General features: G+C 42.4%; 1 protein-coding gene across 1 annotated transcript in view; it reads right to left on the reverse strand.

Moving 5' to 3' along the window:
- Positions 1-1024: 1024 nt before the first annotated feature.
- LOC139420426 (kinesin-1 heavy chain-like) overlaps positions 1025-23460 on the reverse strand; it is a 28535-nt gene continuing 6099 nt past the window's right edge. The window contains exons 2-25 of the mRNA XM_071170546.1: positions 23083-23170; positions 22882-22955; positions 22517-22621; positions 22263-22311; positions 18450-18505; positions 17949-18036; positions 17491-17615; positions 14672-14776; positions 14073-14218; positions 13332-13480; positions 12288-12478; positions 12017-12085; positions 10776-10982; positions 9957-10100; positions 9512-9700; positions 9150-9267; positions 6813-6868; positions 6399-6508; positions 6188-6289; positions 5875-6007; positions 4816-4920; positions 4175-4391; positions 3804-3933; positions 1025-3569 (exon numbers count right to left, since the gene is read on the reverse strand). Of these exons, the coding sequence (XP_071026647.1) occupies positions 3815-3933; positions 4175-4391; positions 4816-4920; positions 5875-6007; positions 6188-6289; positions 6399-6508; positions 6813-6868; positions 9150-9267; positions 9512-9700; positions 9957-10100; positions 10776-10982; positions 12017-12085; positions 12288-12478; positions 13332-13480; positions 14073-14218; positions 14672-14776; positions 17491-17615; positions 17949-18036; positions 18450-18505; positions 22263-22311; positions 22517-22621; positions 22882-22955; positions 23083-23170 (2745 nt within the window). The 3' untranslated portion in view covers positions 1025-3569; positions 3804-3814. The remainder of the gene's footprint in view (positions 3570-3803; positions 3934-4174; positions 4392-4815; positions 4921-5874; positions 6008-6187; positions 6290-6398; positions 6509-6812; positions 6869-9149; positions 9268-9511; positions 9701-9956; positions 10101-10775; positions 10983-12016; positions 12086-12287; positions 12479-13331; positions 13481-14072; positions 14219-14671; positions 14777-17490; positions 17616-17948; positions 18037-18449; positions 18506-22262; positions 22312-22516; positions 22622-22881; positions 22956-23082; positions 23171-23460) is intronic.

Raw genomic sequence — 23460 nt, forward strand, 5'->3', positions numbered from 1 at the left:
GCTGTCTGTCTGCCTGCCAACTTTGATGGACGATAGGCTACTCCTGGCATGCCATCTGGTGGTCAATAGTCTCACCTAGTGGCAATAGGCTACCACTTGCTTTCCTTGAAAGCTATTCTACCAGTCTTAATTTTGAAAATAGGTTATTTGTTCAAAATTACAGTTTAATTTGTAACAAATGTGGTTTATTGGTTTAGCCTATAGGCTACTATATCCCATGCCACATGTGTAACGTGATGGGGTTGATATGGGTCTCTCTTAGTTGCAATGATCTGACAATTGAAATACAATGGTCTGGTGATCATCAAGACAGCTCCATAAAAAAAGAGCTCCTAATTTACCGTCTCGGTTTCTTGAGTCACCATCGGTTACCATCTCAAGCCAAATCTGTGACAGACGTTTCAAGACTGCCCCACAATTATCTAATTATTTAATAATAGATTACGGGGGATTTGGATTTGTCCAAATTATCCGCACCAAAAATAAATCAGCATTCTTTCTAAGAAAAGCCAGTCTTTCTAAAAGCCAGTCCTGCCAAAGCTAAGTAAAACAATTACTGAAAACATATCACCAAAATGTACAATAGCTTGTTTTTCCACTCATCAGATTCCGTTATTTGAGTGTGTGACTGTACCATAGCGTGCTCTGCTGGTGTGAATGGGCCAGTGCATCCAACGGCTATTACCTGCTACAGAATGCAGGTAATCTACTGGTAGGGCTGGGCAATCAATGCCATGAGCAACAAGCATTTTTAAACTACGTGTACTATTATCAGACAAGGGTGTAGTCTTGACTCAGAATGATATATGGACCCCATCCTTTCCATGTGATACAATCATAAAAACTCCAACCAAGAGGCAACATTCACTTTTAACAAAGAAGCAGGTTTATCAACTTCCACTGGCCTCCGAGTTGGTGATTTTCCTCTCCACTTCGCTTCTCAATTCATTGATTTTGGAAAGCAAGGTTGGAGAGCGTTTCCTTCCTGTTCCTGATGAAAAAAGTTGACCACGATAAATGAGTAAGCAGTGCACGGACTTCTCTCTTTGAGACTTTATTGGTTTCAACTCTAGGGTAAAATCTTGGGAACCAAGGCTACAGAAAGCGCTTGAGGATAACGATGTGCAGAACACTGCAATGCATTGATCTCCCTAGGGTTATATATAAAATATACACACACAATTTGCATCATACACAGACAATGCCGACCATCGTAACCTGGCCAGACCACAAGTTCTCAGACAATTATTTGATTATTAGTTTACAAACCAAAGACAGAACAACTCCGGTTATGCTTCGCTTATTTGTTTTTCCTTTTGCAGAAAAGGAGCAGAATCGGTATTTGAGCGGTCCTTTATGGCAGGTACAGTTATGACCTATCTTGGATTACAACTCAAAGTGCTTCAGGCTAAAATTTCAACTTCAAATATCACACATGACAAACCAAAAGTCAGGAGACTGATTCGTTAGTTTTAGTTTGTTTTACTTTTTTTATAATGCAGGTCCCACTCCCTCACCTTAAACCTTCTTCACAATAACTGATCCATATTGCACTCACTATAGTCAGGTCTGTACAGCACTGGCCTATACCAGACAGTCTTCGCAGATGCTTCAGTTTTACACAGTATTGGGAAGGAAGGACAATGTTTTGGATCATTTCATTTTCGAAGCAATGGAGGATACAAAATAGTCAAATCAATAACGGTAAACAAAAAAACAAAACAATTTAGGTAGTTTAAAAAAAATGGCAGCGTCTAAAGCTTTCATCCTGCCTATACACCAATAAATAACTCAGATGCCATCTATCGACTGTAGCTAGGGGAGGATGGCGTTATGAAGATTGGTGACTGCGTGGACAAGACAGGCTCCTCCGTTCCTACATCCACATTAGCATCCCACTTAGAATGTAATCTTGTTAACTAGACACAATTAGAAGGAGACAAGGTTACTTAGAATGAAGCAATGCATTGGCTAGTTTGAGCATGTGAGTGTTGACACAGATCCCAATTCACCAGTCCCCCAAGCAAACCCCTGCATACAAGAGGCAGGTGTGCAGAGTCATAAAATGAAAAAGTTGGGCTGCTGAAGAATTTTGATGACAGATTCAGACACCGATGAAAAAAAGTTGAATACAGAGAGGAAAAACAGAATCACTCAAACGTATGCCCAAACCACACAACTACACAGGCAGTAGGCACAGAAACAAGACACTATGAAACTCATGATTGGGCTAAAGTGAGGGGCTCATACGAGTTCTCACAAACTACTACACACTAACCAAGGGAGAAAAAAAAAAGTTAAATAAAAACCCATTTCTATATTTTTGCCGGAGAACATTTGTTTAAACGTCATCTTCGATATAGAGCATTATCTAACATGTCCTTGTGATAGGTGAAATAGAGGGATACGCTGGCATAGTGACACATCATAAACTTGGACAAATTCATCAGGACAGTCAAGCATCTAGAACAATCTTTTTGTGGTCCGAGAAGTAATCTTTCCACTGACGGTACTTTTCTCTTCAGTGATAACATTGACATCACTAGGACAAGACGTGTTGCATTTCTTCAATTTTATCAAAGGGGATACGAAGCACTTGCATGTGCTGGTATTGATATACATTGATAGGGAACATTGCAGTTCAACCATTATAAAATGTCATCATACAGTACATTAACATGGACTGAATAGCTTGGACTTAGATAGGTGTGACACTGAAGCAGCTTCATTTTCCAATGTGAAAAAAATCTCACTTTTTGCCATTCGCCTCACAGTTGTCCTATCCAACAGGATTCATCTCAAATTGCACCCTATTCCCCATTTAGTGCACTACTTTTGACCAAGCTCTTGTAGTGCATTAGAAAGAGAACAGGGTGCCATTTGGGAGTCATTTTCTGTCAATCATAAGTGCATGGTCCGGAAGATGTGTTCTACTACAGCATTTTAGCCCCGTAAGAAACGTCAAAGAGAAAGTAAAAAATGTCAGTGCTCAATCTAACTGTACAATAGAGGACAGTAGTGTTTTTGTATACCTTTGATTAAGCTTAATTTAATCTAGACAGCAGGGTTAATTTGATGATATACTGTACATGGATAATCAGGCTAGGATGCTTCTCAGCAGATTTTCCAAACTTTGTCTTAAAAAAAAAAAAAAATCATAGATTTTTTGGGGGAGAACCTGCGATAACATACATTCAACGTGGCAAAGTGCAGACTAAATAAAACCTTTTAGGACATTAATGGACACTGCTGTGCGACAGATAAAATGGAAGAGCTACGAGTGCGCGTTATTAGTTACATGTTGTTCATGTCGCCAGGCGCCAAGATCGCACTTTTATTCTATGGTTTGATCTTTGTCTTTTGTTTTGTAAGGAAATCAATTTCATTCAAACAAAAAGGATCAGGAAAAATAACTGTACAGCCTGTGTCTATTTCATATAGATTATAAACGTTGATACTGGAAGAATCGTCCCATATCATGTGACAAGTTCTGTGTAGTGGAATGCCAGCTCCTGTGGGTGATCTTTGCATCTTAGCATGACTGTGAATATGTTTATCTTCTTCAGCAACTGAAGGACAAAGAGAGACAGAAGACAAAATGAGTGGAGGAAAAGCAAGACATGTTTAAGCTTTGGCTGGTCTATAAAAAAAAACAGGGTCGTGTTCAGTAGTAAATCTGTTAGCAACGGAAAACGAGTAGCTGTGTTCTTATTGGACAAATTCAGGTAGTGCCTCACAGTTTCAAAATATTTTCTACCCAAGCGAACTGGCTCAGTAAAGTCTTCTGAGAGGCCTCGACTTACTTCTCGTTCCTTCATTGCGTGGCCCCTCCTCCTCTGATGGCGGTGGGCTGGTTGTTGAAGAGCCCAGTCCGGTTGACGTTGGGGTGGGTGGGGGATGCCACAGGAGGCTGGCCAGGCCGGATAGGTTTGGCTGGGGAGGACAGAGGCACAGCAACGTTTACATACCATCAAAGGAACACTATTGGCATCACTATTTAGCGTCTGAAAAGACCAAACTGTAATGTAAGTGTATTTATAGAACAAAGGACAGATCTCTCCGGGGGGGGGGGGGGAAACAAGCATTAAACTTTTAAAATCAGTGTGTGTGAATATGAATGACTGTGTGTGTATGAATACATGTGTTTATGCCTGTGTGTGTGCTCGCTCCTCACCGATCTGAGCCGAGTGGCCCCTCCTGGCCATGTTCTTAGCCCTGACTGCCTCCTTGATGCGGTCCACCTCCAGCTGGTAACGTTTGCGGTCACGTGCAGCGTTCTCTTTGGCCTCCTTCAGGGCAGACTCCAGGGCCTTGACCCGCTCAGCTGTAGCACGCAGGCGCTTCTCCAGTTTAGGAAGCTCACAGCGCAGGTCGGCATTATCACGCACCAGCTGAGGGGGGGGGGGGGGGGGGGGGGGGGTGTAGTGAGTGAGCGAAATAGACAGGGACCAAACATACAGGTTTCACTCACTAATTCATTTGTTCTTTCTTTCAGTCACTTTGCAGTTGTCCTTGGTATCTTTTCGACGTATGACGAACATTTGTGTTGACAGAAGAGTACTTGTATCTTGGAGTAATTTGGCAATGTCTGTAACAGTGCCTTCCATTACAATAAAGGGCTCTGATCTGTGCCACAGAATGAACAGGCATAGAACCCATTACGGCATCATTGAAATGAATGGGGACGTGCATTCTACTCATTCTAATTTTGTGGTCTGTACCTGCTTACTGACTTTAGTGAACCATACCATTCGGTCATAGCAGGATACTTCTCTGCCATGGAACTCATAACATCAGATGTATGTGTTTGTTTACCTGTTTGTGGACTTTTGTAAGCTGTTCCAGGTTGTTCTCCAGAAAGGAGATCTTCTGTTTCTGAGCAGCACTGCCCCCTGTATCATCAGAGTCCATCTCAGCACTCTGCAGAAAACATACATTACTGAACATTTTGTTTTACAGCACATGATTCATTCACTCTCCATTTATTTATCATTTATGAGACACACGCTTCTCCATTTTCTGTGAAAGGCACCAATAAAGCCACAAGTTCAGAGTTTGAAATGAGCACTGGGAAGCAGTAAATTAATATACCACATTAATATGCCTTTCACTGACCCATAGACTTTCAAGGTCGGAATGTCGGTACTATCACAAATATAAAATACCACAAATATCACATTTGTGACTCAGAGCTGATAAATAGGACTTTTAATCTAACTTATTGATGTGATCCAGGGTCACGCGTTCTCTCCTCTCCATCTTATCTATGTGAGCCAGCTAGAGCCTGAAGCCCGAGGGTTGGTGAAGAACCTCATAATAGTCTCTGAATCACAGCAGCATAGCAGATGCATCCTAAATGGCACCCTATTCCCTATATAGCGCACTACCTTGGAGCCTACGAGCCCTGGTCAAAAGCAGTCCACTATAAAAGAGAATAGGGCGCCATTTGGGACACAGAGACAGCATCTTATTTAAATCTTCACCTTTGAAGAAGAGAACTTCAGGCTGACCTAGTTACCAAAGCCTCCCTCTTTTGTCTGGCGCGGAGGTTCATTAAACATTCAACAGGGTAACAGGCGCTTCAGGCCAGAGTTAGAAGGGAACAGTTTTATTTTAACGGAAAAGTCTACACCTGTTGTATTCGGCGCATGCAACATCAAATTGGATTTGAACGTGGATCCCGCACTGTCCCGGTGATGATGGTACTGTGCAATGTAAGGGCAATATTATGTGAATGTTGTTCATTACACAGGGCTGATAAAGTAACTGATTCATATGGTTCCTTCTAAGTCTTTCTAAAATGCTAATATGGGGGGGGGGGGGGGGGGGGGGGTGCATCTCTCGCTTGTAAAAAGCTAACTCAGTGTGCTTTACCTTCTTGACTCTGGTAGCCAGGTCCTGAACAAACAGCTTTCTGAGATTGTGTAGGGTCTGGAGCTCCTTAGCCACAGTCTCCTCCAGTCCCTTCAAGTCTTGTCTGGCCTGCTCTCTCCTGTCCTGCATCACCCTGTAACACACACACACAACCAGATCGGTGACTCCCCATTGCCACGTCACCGTTGTTCATATGGCTACACAGAGTCATTTATTTATTCTAATTTATGCAGTGAAATCAGCTAAGGACAAATTATAGTGTGTGAATATTGATTGTGTGTGTACGATGGCAACCGGATGGGTGTTTACGCACGTGAGCTCGTGCAGCTTGCGGCTCTTCTCCTGGTCGGTGGACTTGAGCTTCTCATGTTCCACCCTCAGACGCTTCTGCTCCAGCACGATCTCTTGGTTCAGACTGGAGAGAGACAGATACAGACATAGTGAGACAGAATCTAACTAGAAAATAACAGTTGTTCCATGTGTCCAATGGGCCTCAAGGATTTCATGTGCGCGTGTTCCCTTACTCCTGCAGCTCAGTGATGAGTTTCTCCTTGCTGTCCAGCTCGTCTCTCAGACTGCTGATCTGTTTCTGATGGGCCTCACGGTGAGACTGGATCTGATGCTCAACTGCCTCCTAGGAACAACAGACACATATACAGGTAGTGACCGACAAATATATTACAACTAAGTATCAACACAATATAATAGTCTTTTTTACCAGACACTTATCTACCGGGACTTTCATAGCAGTCAACTTTTGACTAAAGATATATATATTTGGTATATTTATCCCATACAGGAATCAAATATACAATCGTGGAGAATCTTGTAGACAAATGCAACTGATTACAAACAAAAAAAAGTTAGAATAATATGGATAACCAGTTATCAAGTGAGGAAAGAATAGCCTGTCAGGAAAAATCCACTGTTGGTCATACCTTTACTTCAGTGGCAGTTTGGACCTCGTTCTCCTTCTCCATAGCCTGGACTTTCTCTGTGAGGGGAGAAAAGTAGATGTGTGTCAGCAATCATTTCACCACTAGATAGTGATATACTGTCCAGGGCTCGACATACAGGGCAGCTAGTGAAAATAAATATTGTAATAATGCCATCTATAATCTAAGCTATAAAATGTATTCAAAAACAGATGGATTCCCGAAGCTGTTTGCTATTCCGATTATTTATCACAAGGGCACTGCACACATATAGCCTATAATCTGTCGGGCAGAGAGTGTGCAGCTCTCAAACAGCTGGTTGTTGTGTGGAGCAGCTCACCGAAGACCCGACAGCGGTAAGGGCAGGAAAGATGTTCAAAGTTAGGATATATACCAGTAAATACTAAGGCAAGAACGCAAGCCAGGTATTTAAAAAGTTCTAAATATTGGTTGAATATTTGCGATGAGCAATTTAGTCATCTTGGAATAGCCTACCTTGAAAATCTGACATTTTCTCTAGGCTATTTGGTCCTTGAAAAAGACATTGAAGTTATGGTAGCCGATTTAGAAGTTCTGCAGCTCCAATATATACTAAACAAAAATATAAAACGCAACATGTAAAGTGTTGGTGCCATGTTCTATGAGCTGAAATAAAAAAAATCCCAGAAATGTTACAAATGCACAAGAAGCTTATTTGTCTTAAATTGTGCGCAAATTTGTTTACATCCCTGGTAGCGAGCATTTCTCCTTTACCAAGATAATCCATCCACCTGACAGGTGTGGCATATCAAGAAGCGGATTAAAAGCATGATCATTACACAGGTGCACCTTGTACTGGGGACAATTTTAAAAAGGCCACTCTAAAATGTGCAGTTGTCACAGCACAATGCCACAGATGTCTCAAGTGTTGAGGGAGCGTGCAATTGACATGCTGACTGCAGGAATATCCAACAGAACTGTTGCCAGATAATTTAAACGTTAATTTCTCTACCATAAGCCGCCTCCAACATTGTTTTAGAGAATTTGGCAGTACGTTCAACCGGCCTCACAACCACGTGTACCAAAGCCAGGCCAGAACTTCCACGTCCGGCTTTTTCACCTGTGGAATCATCTGAGACCAGCCACCTTGATAGTTGATGAAACTGAGGAGTAGTTCTGTCTGTAATCCCTTTTGTGGGGAAAAAAACTATTCTGATTGGCCGAGTCTGGCTCCCCAGTGTGTGTGCCTACGCGCTCCCAGGCCCACCCAATGGTTGTGCCTCTGCCCAGTCATGTGAAACCATAGATTAGGGCCAAATAAATACACTTTTTTTTTTTACATGTACTGATTTCCTTAAATGAAATGTAACTCAGCAAAACCGTTGAAATTGTTGCATGTTGCGTTTGTATTTTTGTTCAGTATAATTATTCTGTGATTTCATTTCAGGGCTCGAAACGGCAATATGTAGCAGCGTTCCTTAGTTTCCCGCCATTTCTATTGAAGGGTGTCGCGCTGACCTGTTGCGGTTATTATACAAGATGACATTAAAGCGTTCTATTATAAAAAAGGAACACGTTTTTTTGGTCGCTTTCATTTGAAAACATGATAAAATAACATCTCAAATGACGAGTGACTATCTACCACATGGACAGGCTTCATTAGAACGTTTGTGTCTGGAGCATGCTGTCTACTTAGAAAGGCAATGCCCACATTCTGACATATTTTAGCATGTAAAAAATAATGTGAATGTCAATGCATAATGCCATTGGATAGGCCTATTAAAGAAAGTATTATTCTTAGTGGTAACGCATACTTTTTTTCTGCATCATTTTCTTTTTTTCTATAAGCTATTACAACAATTAAATATAAAATGTAGGTCATTGAAAATTACAATGAAGTACTTGAAAAATTCCTTGAAAGTCCTTGAATTTGACATACTAATGTCTGTATGAACCCTGTATAGGCTACTTGCTCAGTCTAGAAATGAAAGAAAATCACCTGAAAGATAAAAATCACCTAAAATTATGAACAAATCATTTGTTTTCCTGTCAGATCTTGACCCCGGCACAGTAGTATTATTATTTTATTTTAATCTGGCCAGTAGCTTTCAGTTGGCACTGACCCGGGTGTGCCACTTCAAATTTACCTGAATGTCAAGCCCTGCTGTTGAAAAGCTGGGTGTCAACCTCTAGCCAAATGTGTCCGTCCGGTTTATAAAAATAATATATAAAAATACACTGTTCAATAACGAATGTGTGATGTGCCATCTTGGGGACAGGTCTTCCTCGGTTAAGAGGGATCTTCCTATTTGAATAAAGGACGAATAAATTATTTTTAAAAAATGTAAAGGTTGTAGTCACCCTGAGTGCTGATCTTGACCAGCTCCTCGTTCAGAGAGTCTACGTTCTCCTCCAGCTGTCTCTTCTTCTGCTCCACGTTCTGAAGGTACTCCGTCAGGGACTTGATCTTAGCCTCGTGCTTGAGGAAGAGACAGCGAGAGAAAGTGAAAAGGGAGCAATAAATGGAACCAGGGTTGGGGTCGATTCCATTTAATTCAGTGAATTCAGGAGGTAAACTGTAATCACATTCCCAATCCAAAGTTTCCTCATTGCTTTTCATTCAATGAATTGAAATAGATGTGATTAGAATTTAATTTGAGTGACTGCCACCCAGTGACACACTCCCCGAGTCCTCTGTTCCAGGTGACGTCAACGATGGTTACCTGGGAGATGCGTAGCTGACAGGCGGCCAGCTCCTTCTCGTTCTCATCCATCTTCTGGTTGCTCTCTGACTGGGTGCTCTCCAGCTGTTTGCTGCGTTTCACCATGGTCTTCACCTCCGACTTCATCTTACTGATGTACAGACGAGCCACCGTAAACTCCTCGTCTATCAGACCACTGCCCTCATGTTGCTGGGAGGGGGAGAAAGGGGGAGGAGGCGAGGAAAGGCACAAATGTTAGACTCAAATGTCACCGTGCAAAAGACATGCATCAGACAGTTTAACTAATGCATAGATTAGGAGGAGGTTACGTAAGTTTGGGATGAGGTTAGGTATGGTTTGCGATGAGGTTAAATGGTACATAAGAGCCACACAGGCTCCCCCTCCCAAAAGTATCCCAATCCTGGGCTTCCATTCCATGACTGGTGTGGCACTGAATGATGTGTACCTTGATGTCGTTGCTGCCCACGGCGATGCCTATCTCTACCAGGTCTTTGAGCAGCGATGACATCATCTCAGTTACCCTCTTCTTCTGGTGGTTGGTCATCTCCTTCAGCTTCTGCAGCTCAGAGTCAATGGACACCAGGATACTCTGAGGAGGACAAACAGGACAGGTTGATTTCACAAAATGCCAACCAACTTGGTTCACAATGCAGTGAACTCCTACACAGTATTCAACTCCATGCCTGGAGGGCCAAAACACTTATGGTTTTTGTTATTTTCTTCTAATCAGGGACTTAATGATTCAACAGCTGACCTGGGACACTAGCTGGGTGGACGAGCTAATCAATGACATTGTACATTGTACAAATCTTTAAATTCCTAGAATTTCCTGTTCAGTTCATATCATATTTTCATTCATTTTTTCACATATATCTATTTCTGAGGGTTGCAGCGGTCTAACACACTGCATCTCAGTGCTAGAGGCGTCACTATAGACCCTGGTTCAATTCCAGGCTGTATCACAACCGGCCGTGATTGGGAGTCCCATAGGAGTTGGCCCAGTGTCGTTAGGGTTTGGCCGGGGTAGACCTACATTGTAAATAAGAATTTGTTCTTAACTGACTTGCCTAGTGAAATAAAGGGTAAATTAAAATATATATATATATTTTAAAAATATGCTGTACCTGCAATAGTTGGCACATAGTGATCAACAAAGGTGAGTTTAGTTTGTGAATGACGTTGTTCTTTCTCCTTTTTTAAAATAAAAGTGATCAAATTTCCAACCTGTAACATTGTGTAACGTGTAACTTAAAATAAAACCAACCGATTTCTGGTTGAGCTCCTCACTGAGAGCCTCAAACTCCTTGGTCTTGTTTTCCACCTCCTGACTCTTCTGGTCGTAGTTAACAGCCAGCTCCTCCAGGGCCTGAAGCACCTCCTTCACCTCCTCCTTGGACGCCTCATTTTCAGACTGCAGACGGTTCAGCTCCACCTGCAGGTTGTCGTGGTCACGACGTGACGAGGCCAGCAGCTGGAGAAGGAACAGAGTTTTCAGTAGGGAGAAAACATTTTGAAACAGGTAGGTGGGAGGTATTACCTTGTCCAATAGGTATTAACTTGGCCAATAAGATGGATGTATGCTTTCTGTTGCAGAACATTATGCTATGTGCCCTACTGAACACAACCCAGGCCTGGGGGTAACAATTAATAAGTCCCTACTCATTCTGAACATTCATGTGTAATTAAAATCCAGTGTACTGAAGGCTGAGTTGAGAGTGTTAAAGCTCAGAAACATCGTAGGATTGTTAAACGTTTGAGTGTCGGCAGTCAATCTCTTGTGTTCACACCGCAAAGACCTTGGAAGTCATCAGCCACTCAGCCTTGTTAAAATACTCCAAACCAGAAGGTGGCAGTAGCGTTATCCGTGCGCATTGGTCTAGATTCCAAGCTATCTGCACAAATATTGCTACTTTGTACAAAGCTAGCTAGCTAAGGACACTACACTAACAGGCAGCTGTTTTATGGAAACTAGCTAATCCATTGTGATTTAATTATGTCAATACTAGCTACAGTGGTTAGCTAGTTTGGAGGAAGTACTTAGCATTTTTGTGCATTGCATCTGTGTACTTTGCTTTATGGGGGTTTGTGCTCTTTGGTTTGGTCAAAGACAAGATGTTGGCAACTGACAAGCATTGCGGTTCTACAAGTAAAATCGGTAGGTTCATCGCTACCGGGTCAGCATGCAGCAGGTACCACTTCTGTTCAGGCAAGAGAAGGGAGGGCCTCCCACTGTGATAAGTACATATCGGCAGTCTATCGGTAGTGAGATTCTCATTGTGTTTCATGCTTTAGGATGTCAGATTCTCCCCAGGATGAGCAGCAGGCTGAGAGGTGCCTCTATAACCCAGCTGTGTCTGGGTTAACAGTCAGCTAACAGCTTGACCCCATCTCTGGGCCCCGATGAGCCTATACAGGCAGATTGATGGCCTAGTTAACAGAATGGCCCGGCAGGGGGGCAGTAAATGCACGGCAGGGGGGGGGTGCAAAATAGGGGAGGGGGTTCACCTCCTCCTGGTCCAGCATCTGCTGCTTCAGTTTCTCTGCCAGCTGGCTCTGCTGGTTGATCTCATCATCCTGTTGGAGGGAGAGAAGAGCGAGAGATAAAGGAGGGGGAGAGAGATAAAGGAGGGGGGAGAGAGAGAAAGGAGGGGTGTTTTTGAGACCAAAGTGTTATCAAGGAAAAACCTATATCGTCAGTAAAACATATTTTAAATGACTACGTCATTGAAATCTTTATGGCACCCTAGTGTTGCAGTGTGATGCTCTGCTCCCTTACCTTATCATCCAGCTGCTTGTAGAGTTTAGACAGCTCAGCCTCGCACTTCTCTTTCTCTGCGTCAGTCAGTTTAACCCCTGGGATGCTGGGCGAGGGGGTCATCTTTTCATTATTCACCACGTTGTCTAGAGCCTGGACCTCAGCATTAGCCTTCTCCTTGTCAAACTGCTCCTCCACCGGCACACTCTCACCTACAGGAGGCAGGACAGAGGGATGGAGGGATGAAGGGGGGGGGTGCAGCCATGGAGAGGGAGATGACACAGGGTTAGAGACTGGGCGTAAAATTAACACCTGCCAAATGCGGGTAGATTTAGATATTGGTGCGTAAGAATATCTATTTTACCAGTCATGTTTGCGGGTGGTGAATTTGCAGTGCTCTACAATACAACCATTACATTCGCAAGTAAAAAGTACAAAGTTAATAATGAGCACGTGCGAATCGTTTTGTTCACAAGTTTGGTTGTTTTTCAACTTTAGGACTTAAGTGGCCCTGTTACCAACTGCCCCTTAAAGGGGCAGTTTAAAAAAAATTATCATCTGATATTTTGGTTAAAAGACAAGGGTCCCGAAAAAGGTAATAAAATGTAGCAATATACCACATTACTTCTTAAAAATACATCATCATGTTTTAGAAACATTACAAAGCATAATCTGTTTATTTTAATTGCATTTTTTTGTTTTTATGTAATTATGGCAAAAAAATATTTGGGCTGCTAAAAGATATCCGAGTGGCTGGTAGATTTAAAAAAAAATCTATTTGCCACAGTGGCTGGTGGACCTTAAAGTACATTTTAGGCCCTGGTTAGAGAAGAAAGACAGCTTCTGTAGTATCTACTCAACAGGCAGACCATTTTCTGGGTCCTATGTGTTATTGCAACGAAAACTATTTACTCTAAACGTGATTTCCATTGCAAAAATTTTGCTACGGTGTGCAGTGCACTAATGAACACAACCCTGTTCAAACCTAGTAGGACACAAGCATTATTCATGATATAATCAATTATCCTAGAACACCAACTGAATAACTACTTATTTTTCTCTCACCGTTTCTCCAGCGGTTGAGTTCGTTCTCCAGCCAGGTGACGGTGCTCCTCAAGGTCGTGTTCTTCGCCTTTTCTCTTTCATACTTCTTCTTCCACTGTTCTGCCGTCAGCTCCACGTTCAGACACACTGTGTTCTTAATGGTCTTTGCTCTGAGGTAACACAACGGTTACCTTTCAGAGTGGGAGTGCGCTTGACAAGTCAACCACTTCCGACCACTCAAAGCATATAGCAGTGCATTCATGCCATTGCTAACATCATACTAAGCATAGAGAACCAATAATTATATTTAATTCTGTGGTACCTTCATTCAATTGACATTTATAACACTTCCGTCCACTGACTGACTAACACTATTGATTCTGGGTAATTTACAGATTTACAGCATTGTTTCTCAACTCAGTTACTAGTAGACATGGGGGTACCTGTCCAATCCACACCAGGGTGCTTTGGAAGACTCAGAAGAACATGGTCATGGCAAGATGGTATCCAGCTTTTGTCAAAAAATAGGTTTTTTTTGCATTTTAGCTAACCCTAACCTAATTCTCCAAACCTGCTACATTAATTATCCTAAACAAAGAGGTGTAATGGGTTAATTTGACAAAAGCTGGATGCCTTCTAGCCATGACCGGAGAACATAGGCCTAATGATCAGTTGTATAGAGGGGGTAGTCCAGACAGATTAAAATGTTATTGGGGGTACAGTAACCAAATAAAATACACAGTCCAGGGGCTGAGAGCGTACCTCTGTCCGAACATCAGTGTGGACTTGGTCTCAGCCTCGTTGTAGGCAGAAGGTGAGGCACAGATGACCATGGTGGTCCTACAGTTACCACCCAGAGAGTCCTGCAGGATACGGGTCATCTTACTGTCTCTGTATGGGACATAGGTCTGGAGAGAGGAGGGGGGGGGAGAGCGACATGAGCTTCACAGTCAATCTACAATACTAATCGTTTTCTCCTAGAGGGTAATACATTAAAGCCTGGTCCCAGATCTGTGTGTGCCATCTAGCCAATTCATTGGCTCATGTACTGAAAACGTACATTTTACAAGTGCAGCAGCTTTGACTTACGGCAAGATTGGTATGGTGCTTTTGTGCTTGACACGTGCATATTTACCCCACCACCCTATTCCAAAATGTCCTCATCCAATATGTACTCCATCTCCTCCCCTACTGCTAAAACAGCTGTTTGTTGACATCCGAGTCCCAAATGGCAACATACTCCCTATATACTGCACAACTTTTCAAAAGAAGTACACTACGTAAGGGATAGGGTGCCATTTGGGACGCAATCATTCTCCCCAGCACCAAGGGAGCCGAGTGAAGCGTTACGGTCATCTCACCGAGCCTTCAGCCAGAGCAGAGATGACGTTGCCCAGTGCAGACAGGGACTTGTTGATGTTTTTAGCTTCTTCCAGCACCGCACCCTCTGCTCCAGTTTTACCCACCTACACACACACACACACACACACTTAGGAGATCACAATCCACCACACCACACAATCCACCCTCATGACAACACTAGTACAAGAGCGTATCACTTGAGTTCATATTAGATCAAGAAATTCTAAGATAAACATGGTTGCGTCCTAAATGGCATCCTATTCCCGATTTAGTGGTACACGAGAGATATATCTATAGATATATATAATTAATAGGGAAAAGGGTGCCAGTGTGTCCCCTATATTCATTTAGCAGCAGCACCTGCCATCACTCAAAATATATTTTTTTATTATTAAATCCCTCATGCAGTCATCATAATTGTATGTTTAAATCACTGTCTAACAAATCACTTTTTATTTAATGAAAATAAATCCAAATTATATTTTTCACAATTTATTTCCCTGAGCCTCCTTCGGCCCTTGAAATGCTCAGTTTGATCGTGTGGGTGTTAGGAAACAAGTTTGAAGATATTTACATTCCCAGCCCTGATTGGCTAATAGGATGTGTAGAGCCACCCCCTTAGACCAATGACTGTTTGTCTGGGTATCATAAATCCGTTCACATTGTGACGTCATGAGGTGGGACAAAAAGGTTAATTCAACCTGAACAAGCTGAAATTCCAGTATTTCTTTTCAAACAGCTTTTACACAAAAAGGGCCTTATCATTTTCAGTGTTACTTCGACCTGTGTGGAAATATAATTTAAATGTATTTATTTATTTTTTTAAACGGGAAGTCAGGTTTAACTGCACGGTCCCTTTAAATATTTATTCCAGATGTGCTTTTAGTGCACAATTTTTGCAATTAAACCCCTTTTCTACCCGAGTCAGATTAACTCATGGATACAAATTGTAAGTCTGCATGCAGTTTGAATAAAGTTGCTACTTAGCGTTAGGACAATTGTTAACTACCGTAAGCGCAATGAATGGAAGTCTATGTGAACAGTTAGCATGCTAGCTGTTCCCATAGACTTCCATGCATTGTGCTAACGCTAGTTAGCAATGGCTTCCAAAACTACATGCAGACATAACATTTTGACATTTGCATTTCAGTCATTTAACAGACGCTCTTACCCAGTGCGACTTAATGGACAAATTAGGGATGAGTGCCTTGCTCAAGGACACAGGCAGAGTTTTCAACTAGTTGGCTCAGGGATTCGAACCAGCGACCTTTACTGGCCCAACGCTACCTGCCAACTAAAATAAATGGTATCCATGAGTTCATCTGACTCTGGGTAAGCAGAAAAGGGCTTAGCTGCCAAAATCTCACACTCTCTCTTTAAGGTCAGAGTAACAAATTAAAAAGTATATTTGTTGCAAAATGAGTGAGCAGTGGTGCAAATAAGAGCCACGAACGTACAGCCACCACTTGCTCCTCATCTCCCTACAGTGCAGCAGCTACCATCAAATTACATTTCAGATGGTGTCAACATAATTACATTTTCAAGCATTTGAGTATGATGTGCTTTTAAAAAGTCCCCAGAAGGGACCTTCTCACAGTCCTACTAAAAAAAGGTACCCCACTAATCCTAGGGGAAACACTGAGGGTGCCATGTGCACTATGTAGGGGATACGGTGCCATTTTGCTTCGCAGTCCATATCTGATTAAGGTAGATAATGCTACCAAAACACACTAGTCTTAACAAAGAAAATGCAGGAGAACACAACAAACATTGATGTAACAAAAACTGATTATGAAAGAGGGCCACAAAGCATGTTAATGGCTTTGCTTGATCTTAATGCCATCCTGTGGATTATCATCAGATTAATAATAAACAGATTACTGCTGTTGTCGTGTGAGTAATGAGTAACAGATGTGCTGAACACTCGAGGCGATCCAAGATGTGGTGGTACAAGTACGTGGCCTTGTCCAAGCCAGAACAGCCTATAAAGGGCAGAAGCCCATCACCTATTTCTGCAGATTGACGTACAAGTACACCCCATGGACAGGATCTTGATCCATGGCCTTCGATGTGGTCGGCTAGTTAGTTAATTGTGACCAAATGCTCAAATCAATAGCAGCGTGTTAGGCTATAGGTACAGTACAGCGCCAGTAGGAGAAAGCAGGCGTTGCGCAAAAGTGAATGTGATGAACTTGAACACTAAGATTGGAGATAAGAAAAGGGAGGAAACAGAGGAAAAGTAGACCGAGAGAAAGAAAAGTTTATGGCCAGGGTAGCCCAACTGGAAGCCCGCGGGGCGATTTTATTTAGCCCCACAAGTTGAAAAAAAAAAGTTGTATTTAATGTTTATTGTTGGACATAGGACTGTATAAACGCCTGCAAATCAGCCGAGTGATTGGAAATCTGTTCCAAACCATTCCCACGCATAATAGAGAGATAGACTGTATATGAAATGTAAGCAAGGTTTGAAAGGATTATGTTTCAGTCAAGTATTCTATCTGTTTGGGCTTCTTGTTGTCAATTTGTAGTCCATAAATTATTTGTGTGTGTGTTCCGGAACCCTAACCATCCACTCAAGAAAAAAAAGAAAAACTGCCCGAGGTCGAACATAGTTGACAATCGTTGGCTTTTGCTACGTCCTGATTTTCCACAAGTGTGACCATGCAATCTCACCGTCATGCATTTAAAAGCATAGGACTGACGTAACCACAGACTGAAGTGAGTTACAGCCATTGTAAAAATCTATGCAAAAACACACTTCTGAAAAGGGGTGACAGAGGAAGGAAAGCACAGAGAGAAAAATAAGATGGAGACGTACTTTTTCGCTCCCGGCCAAATCGACAAGGTAGAGCTTGCCGCTGAGTTTCTGCTCTGTAGCAGTGTTTTCCTGCTTCACATTGATCTGGAAGATACTATGACTTCTGGAGCTGTGCTCGTTCATGTCTGGAACACACACACACACACACACACACACGTTAACACACAAATCTAATGCCAACAGCCATATTTATTCATAACTACGGTCTACAGTTTTTCCTGGTTCCTGGTCAGAAAAACTCCCGGCCCTAATTATGTAATGGATGTGTAATTGCATCCCAAATGGTACCCTATCCCCTTATGGGCCCTGGTCAAAAGTAGTCACAATCAAGGGAATAGGGTGCCATTTAGGACGTAGCCTGACACTGCTGTGTGAGATTGTCTTGGTTGATCAGGAGATCCATTGAGGAGGATGATGAACCCATGAGAAGCAGCAGGGACTGTGTTGGACTGACTCACTTGTGACGGCAACGTGCCGGTTGGATTTGCCCTCGTCAATAGTATCCATGACCTCGTCGGGGCTGCACACAAAGCGCTCGGTACACCCCTAGGGACACACAGAGAACCAAGGAACAACTATTTAATTTGACATGGTAGACGTTCATAGACAAAGAGGCGATTATGGATACATTTTTTGTTAACATTGGCATTAAAGTCGTGGACAATCCGGAAGTTAAATCGGTATTGTAAGTCCTTTAACTTTCTCCAAACAACGCGACCGAAATAGCACCCTATTCCCTATAGCGCACTACTTCTGACCAGCACCCATATATCAAAAGTAGTGCACTACCAAGGGAATTGGGTGCCATGTGACCCACAACCATTCTTCCAATTGATATATAGGCAATCCATCATTCTCTTCATCTACTGAACTGTCTCATCGATTCATCCCCCAGACCAAACCTTCATGAATCTATGGTACCATTATAGATGGTTTGGTTCACTTGACCTGTGCCTCACCTTGACATAGGGCACCCTGTTCTTATCCTCATGTACAGACAGGTTGTTCTTTGTTACTGCAGAGAGGAAAAAAAAATATATATATATTTTATTATTGCAGGTTGTTGATTAACGTTGTAACAAGGAATCATCACCAGGCAAGCGCCTGCATTTAATGGGATACTTGGCATCGGAGGCCCTTTATCTACTTGCTCCCTAATGGCGCAGCGGTCTAAGTCACTGCATCTCAGTGCTAGAGGCATCACTACAGACCCTTGTTCGATCCCGGGCTGTATCACAACCGGCCATGATCAGGAGTCCCATTGGCCCAGTGTCGTCCATGTTAGGGGAGGGTTTGGCCGGGGTAGGCAGTCATTGTAAAATATGAATTTGTTCTTAACCGACTTGACTAGTTAAATAAAGGTTAAATAAAAAATGTAATAAAAATCTACTTCTGCAGAGTCCGATGAACTCATGGATACCATTTGTATGTTTCTGCGTGCAGTTTGAAGGAAGTTGCTAACTAGCGCAATTGCTAGCTAGTGCAATGACGAAGTCTATGGGTATCTGCTAGCATAAACTCCCACTATTGTACTAATGCTAGTTAGCATTGACTCGCAAAACAACCTCTAACTTCCTTCATATTGGACACAGGGACATACAAATGGTCCCCACGAGTTCATCTGGCTCTGGGGGAGTAGATAATGGGTATACAGAGTTTGGGCGCAATATCACTGGTCGCGCAGCGAGAGCATGCTCCTCAAACAGTGGTTTGTGTGTGGAGTGAAATAACGGTTTTCCAGCAGAAAAGGGGGGATACCTAGTCAGTTGTCCATCTGAATATATTCAACAGAAATGTGTCTTCCGCATTAATCCAACCACTCTGTATCAGAGAGGTGAGGGAGCTGCCTTAATCGACATGTCTTCCGCGCCCGGGGAACAGTGGGTTAACAGTGCACGCTGACACGGTCGCCAGGTGTACAGTGTTTCCTCCGACACATTGGTGCGGCTGGCTATTGTATCAAGAAGCAGTGCGGCTTGGTTGGGTTTCGGGGGTGACACGGCTCTCGAACTTCGCCTCTCCCAAGTCCGTACGGGAGTTGCAGCGATGAGACAAGACTTACTACCAATTGGATACCATGAAAATGGGTAGAAAAGGGGGTAAATAAATAAATAGTACTGTTGGGAGATCTGGAGAGACTGGGTCAGTCAATTACTAATACTCTTAGTTATATATATATTCACAACTCGCAATCTGTTTATTTTTTAAATTTGAAAGATTGAAATTGTATGTTAAACATCACAGCATAGTTTAAATATGGTGAAGAAATCCAAAGAGGGTGGCCAGCAGAGACAGGTGGGATGGGCTGAGGGAAGCTGAGGGTTGGGATGTGGAATTGGAGAAAAGTGGGAGTGGAGTTGCTGGGCGGAGGATAGAATGACAGTCAAAGATTAAAGTAAAAAAAAATACAAATAAAACATAAAGAGTCAGTTTAAATGACACTGAGGGGCAGTGACGTTACATTTAATGCCGGTATGTCTGAGGCTGATGCCGTGCAGGTGTTCGTACACATGCATATACACACACACTCTCATTCAAATGCACACATGTGAACATACACACACACACGTAAATATTGCCATACATGCGCACTCAAACATACTCAGTTGGCCTTGGTGTTATGGTTTTAGTTGTCCTTGATGTCTTTTGCATTGTTGTTTTCTGTTTTCCTGTGTCTCTCTCATTTTTGTTCATTTTGTTAGTTGTTGGTGCATTGGGGACGAGGGCTAGGGGGGGGGGGGGGGGGGGGTCTTGGAGGGCTGGTGGCCTGGCGGTTGGGAGCTTGGGCCGGTGGCTGGTTCGGGTCCCTGTTTTTGACCTTGTGGGAGGATCTGTTAACGTGCCCTTGAGCAGGGTGTTGACCCTGGTTGCTCCTGTGTGTCGCTTTGGATGCGAGTCTGTTAGATGATTAATGTGATGTAGTTGTTTAGAGGCTTCACTGCGAGTATATTGTATGTTTTAAATATTAAATAAAAACAAATTTTTAAAAATGAGATCGCCTATAGTCACATCATGCAGCCCATATATGTTTTGATTTCTAAGACATTCTATGGTTTATCATTCACAACTAAAGTTGCCAAATATCTCGAAATCTAGTGTTTTACATTCAACATAGCGCACTGGCTCCGGAATGGAAAAAATATCTGTTCCATTTCATTCAGCTAAGTTCAATTCTATTCTTCTCACTATAAAATCATATAATATTAAATAATGGCACATCTGGTCAGCTAAATGAACAAGCCTACAGCCAATGGCATGGAGCATAGCTAGATAACATATCTTCTTCTGAAATACATTTTCTTCATATCATAATGTTTCTTTAGACCTGACTAAAATAAATAATGGGTTTATTGTGATTGAATATACACAATTGATTTACTTTTTAAAAATATTTTTTTATGTCGATGTTCCAAAGGTGCGCATCACCGGCTAGCATGCAGCTTGATTGCGTAGCGCCCCGGAGATACTAAACGTGTTTATGTTAAATAACGGTCAATTACCTCGAGATCGGCAGACTTTTGCATGACAATAACTGTCTGACAAAATGTCATGGCCGCCACAGCCCTAGGTCAAGTGCATCCGATTTCCTTTGGTCATCCTTGAGATTTCACTACAATTTGATTGGAGTCCACCTGCGGCCAATTAAATTGTTTGGACATGATTTAGAAAGAGACAACCATCTAGATAAGGTATCACAGTTGACAGTTCATGTCAGAGCAGAAACTATACCATGAAGTTAAAGGAACCGTCTGAAGATCTCCGAGATATCATTTAGGAGGCGTATATCTGGGAAAAGGTATCAAACAAGTTCTACAGTGTTGAACGTTTGATAGTGACCATCATTGGTAAATTGAAAAAAAGATGTAACTACCCATACTATACCTAGAGCTGGCCATCCGACCAAACTGTCAGAACTACAGAGTTCCTTGGCTAATCCAGGAGAACCTGCCAGAAGGACAACAGTCCCTACAGCACTTCACCAATCTGGGCTTTATGGGAGAGCGGCCAGACGGAAGCCACTCCTGAGAAAAAGGCAAGACAGCATGCCTGGAGTTTGCAAAAAGGCATGTGAGAGAGCATAAAGCAAAGGATTCTGTGGTCTAATGAGAGAAAAACGATTACTTTTCGGCCTCAAATGAGAAATCCAGGCACAGCTTATCACCAATCTAACACAATTCCTACCGTGAAGCATAGCAATGTCAGCATCATGCTATGGGGATGTTTTTCAGCGGCAGGGATGGGAAGAATGGTAAGGATAAAGCAAACAATGAACGATCCCAAATACAGGCAAACACCTAATGGGAACCTGCTTCGGAGTGCAAACGACCTTAGACTGGGGGTGAATATTTAAGTTCCAACAGGACAATGATCCCAAGCATACAACCAAAGCAACGCTGAAACGGCTTCAGAACAAAAATGTGAAAGCCCTTGAACTGCCCAGCCAAAGCCCAGACTTGAATCCCATTGAAAATCTGTGGAAACACTTGAAGATTTCTGTTCACCACCGCTTCCTATATAACGTAACAGAGCGTAAGGAAATCTGCAAAGAAGAATGGGAGAAAATCCACAAATCCAGGTGTGCAAAGCTGATAAACACGTATTGACTTATGGGTGTGAATACATTTCTGTATTTCAAATCCATTTAGAATTCAGGCTGTAAGACAACAAAATATGGAATAAGTCAAAGGGGTATGAATACTTTCTGAATGCACTGGATATCTCCAGAATGGCCAAATGAGGATGCCTGCTGTGCCACAACACACAGTACATACCATCCAGTAGGTCCTTGATCCTGTCCAGGTAAATCTCAAAATATGAAACCTGCAACAGAGAAACCTCTGATTAGAAACAATCCTGCTGTGCAGTCTTTTTTTATTAGTATTATGTAGCCGATATGGAATAACTAGCTAATCGGCGCCCAGTGAGGGACGGACGGGCAGAATGTACTCGGTCATAGGTTTATTAAAAATGTCCAATTCGCAATACAAGCACTTGAGGCCAGCTGTGTGGTTGAGGTGCTCCAGACCTTGATGTGGAACTCTAGGTTCTCATCCATGGAGTAGATGTAGTTGAAGATGTCCTGGACTATTCTGGGGATGATCCCCATACCATCCGGGTCATGGAGGCTACCCTTTACAGGACACAGACAGGTTCCCGTCAATCATAGAACAGTTGAAAGCAGGGTTGGAGTCAATTCCGTTTCAATACCGTCATATCAGGAAGTACACTTCAATTCCAATATTACTTAAGGCCCTTCTATGAGAAAAAAATGTGGAATTGAAATTTGTTGTCTTCCTGATGTGACTGAATTGAAATGGAATTGACCCCAACGCTGGTTGAAAGCATTTGACCAAACGCATTACGCATGTATTGTATAGGCCTTTCACTCACCTCCATGGTGTGCGTTTTTCCAGACGATGTCTGCCCAAAGGCAAATATAGTCCCATTGTAGCCATCAAGCACATCTGTGTACAGAGGGAAAATACATGGAGAACGTATTAAAAGCATCCCTTTAAAACTGCCAAAAGGTTCACACTGCTAGCACAGCACCAGAGCTAGCTACCTGGGCACGCTGTATCCATCCTTCCTTACCTTTAACTATCTTTTGAGCAGAGGCTTTGTACATCTGCTCCTGTGTCGTATTGGACCCGAACACTCGGTCAAACATGAACGGTTTACCCTGTAGGACAATAGGTAAAAGTGAATCAGCAACAAAGGATACCTAGAGTATATTTGTACAAGAATGGCAAGAAAAGTGACGAGGGAAAATATCCAAACAGAAACTTGTTCTAATGTTGACATTTACTTGAGGCCTATTTTCTGTGGTAGCATAGGTCGACTGATATAGCCTAACCTGTTATACAAGGTGTGTATATTGTATAGGCCTATAGGCATATATACATATAAATTTGTACAATGACAATGGTCAGGTACTAAAAATTGAGGTCAAGTATCCAAAATATATATATA

Source organism: Oncorhynchus clarkii, chromosome 11, assembly GCF_045791955.1.
Source record: "Oncorhynchus clarkii lewisi isolate Uvic-CL-2024 chromosome 11, UVic_Ocla_1.0, whole genome shotgun sequence".
Lineage (NCBI taxonomy): Eukaryota > Metazoa > Chordata > Actinopteri > Salmoniformes > Salmonidae > Oncorhynchus > Oncorhynchus clarkii.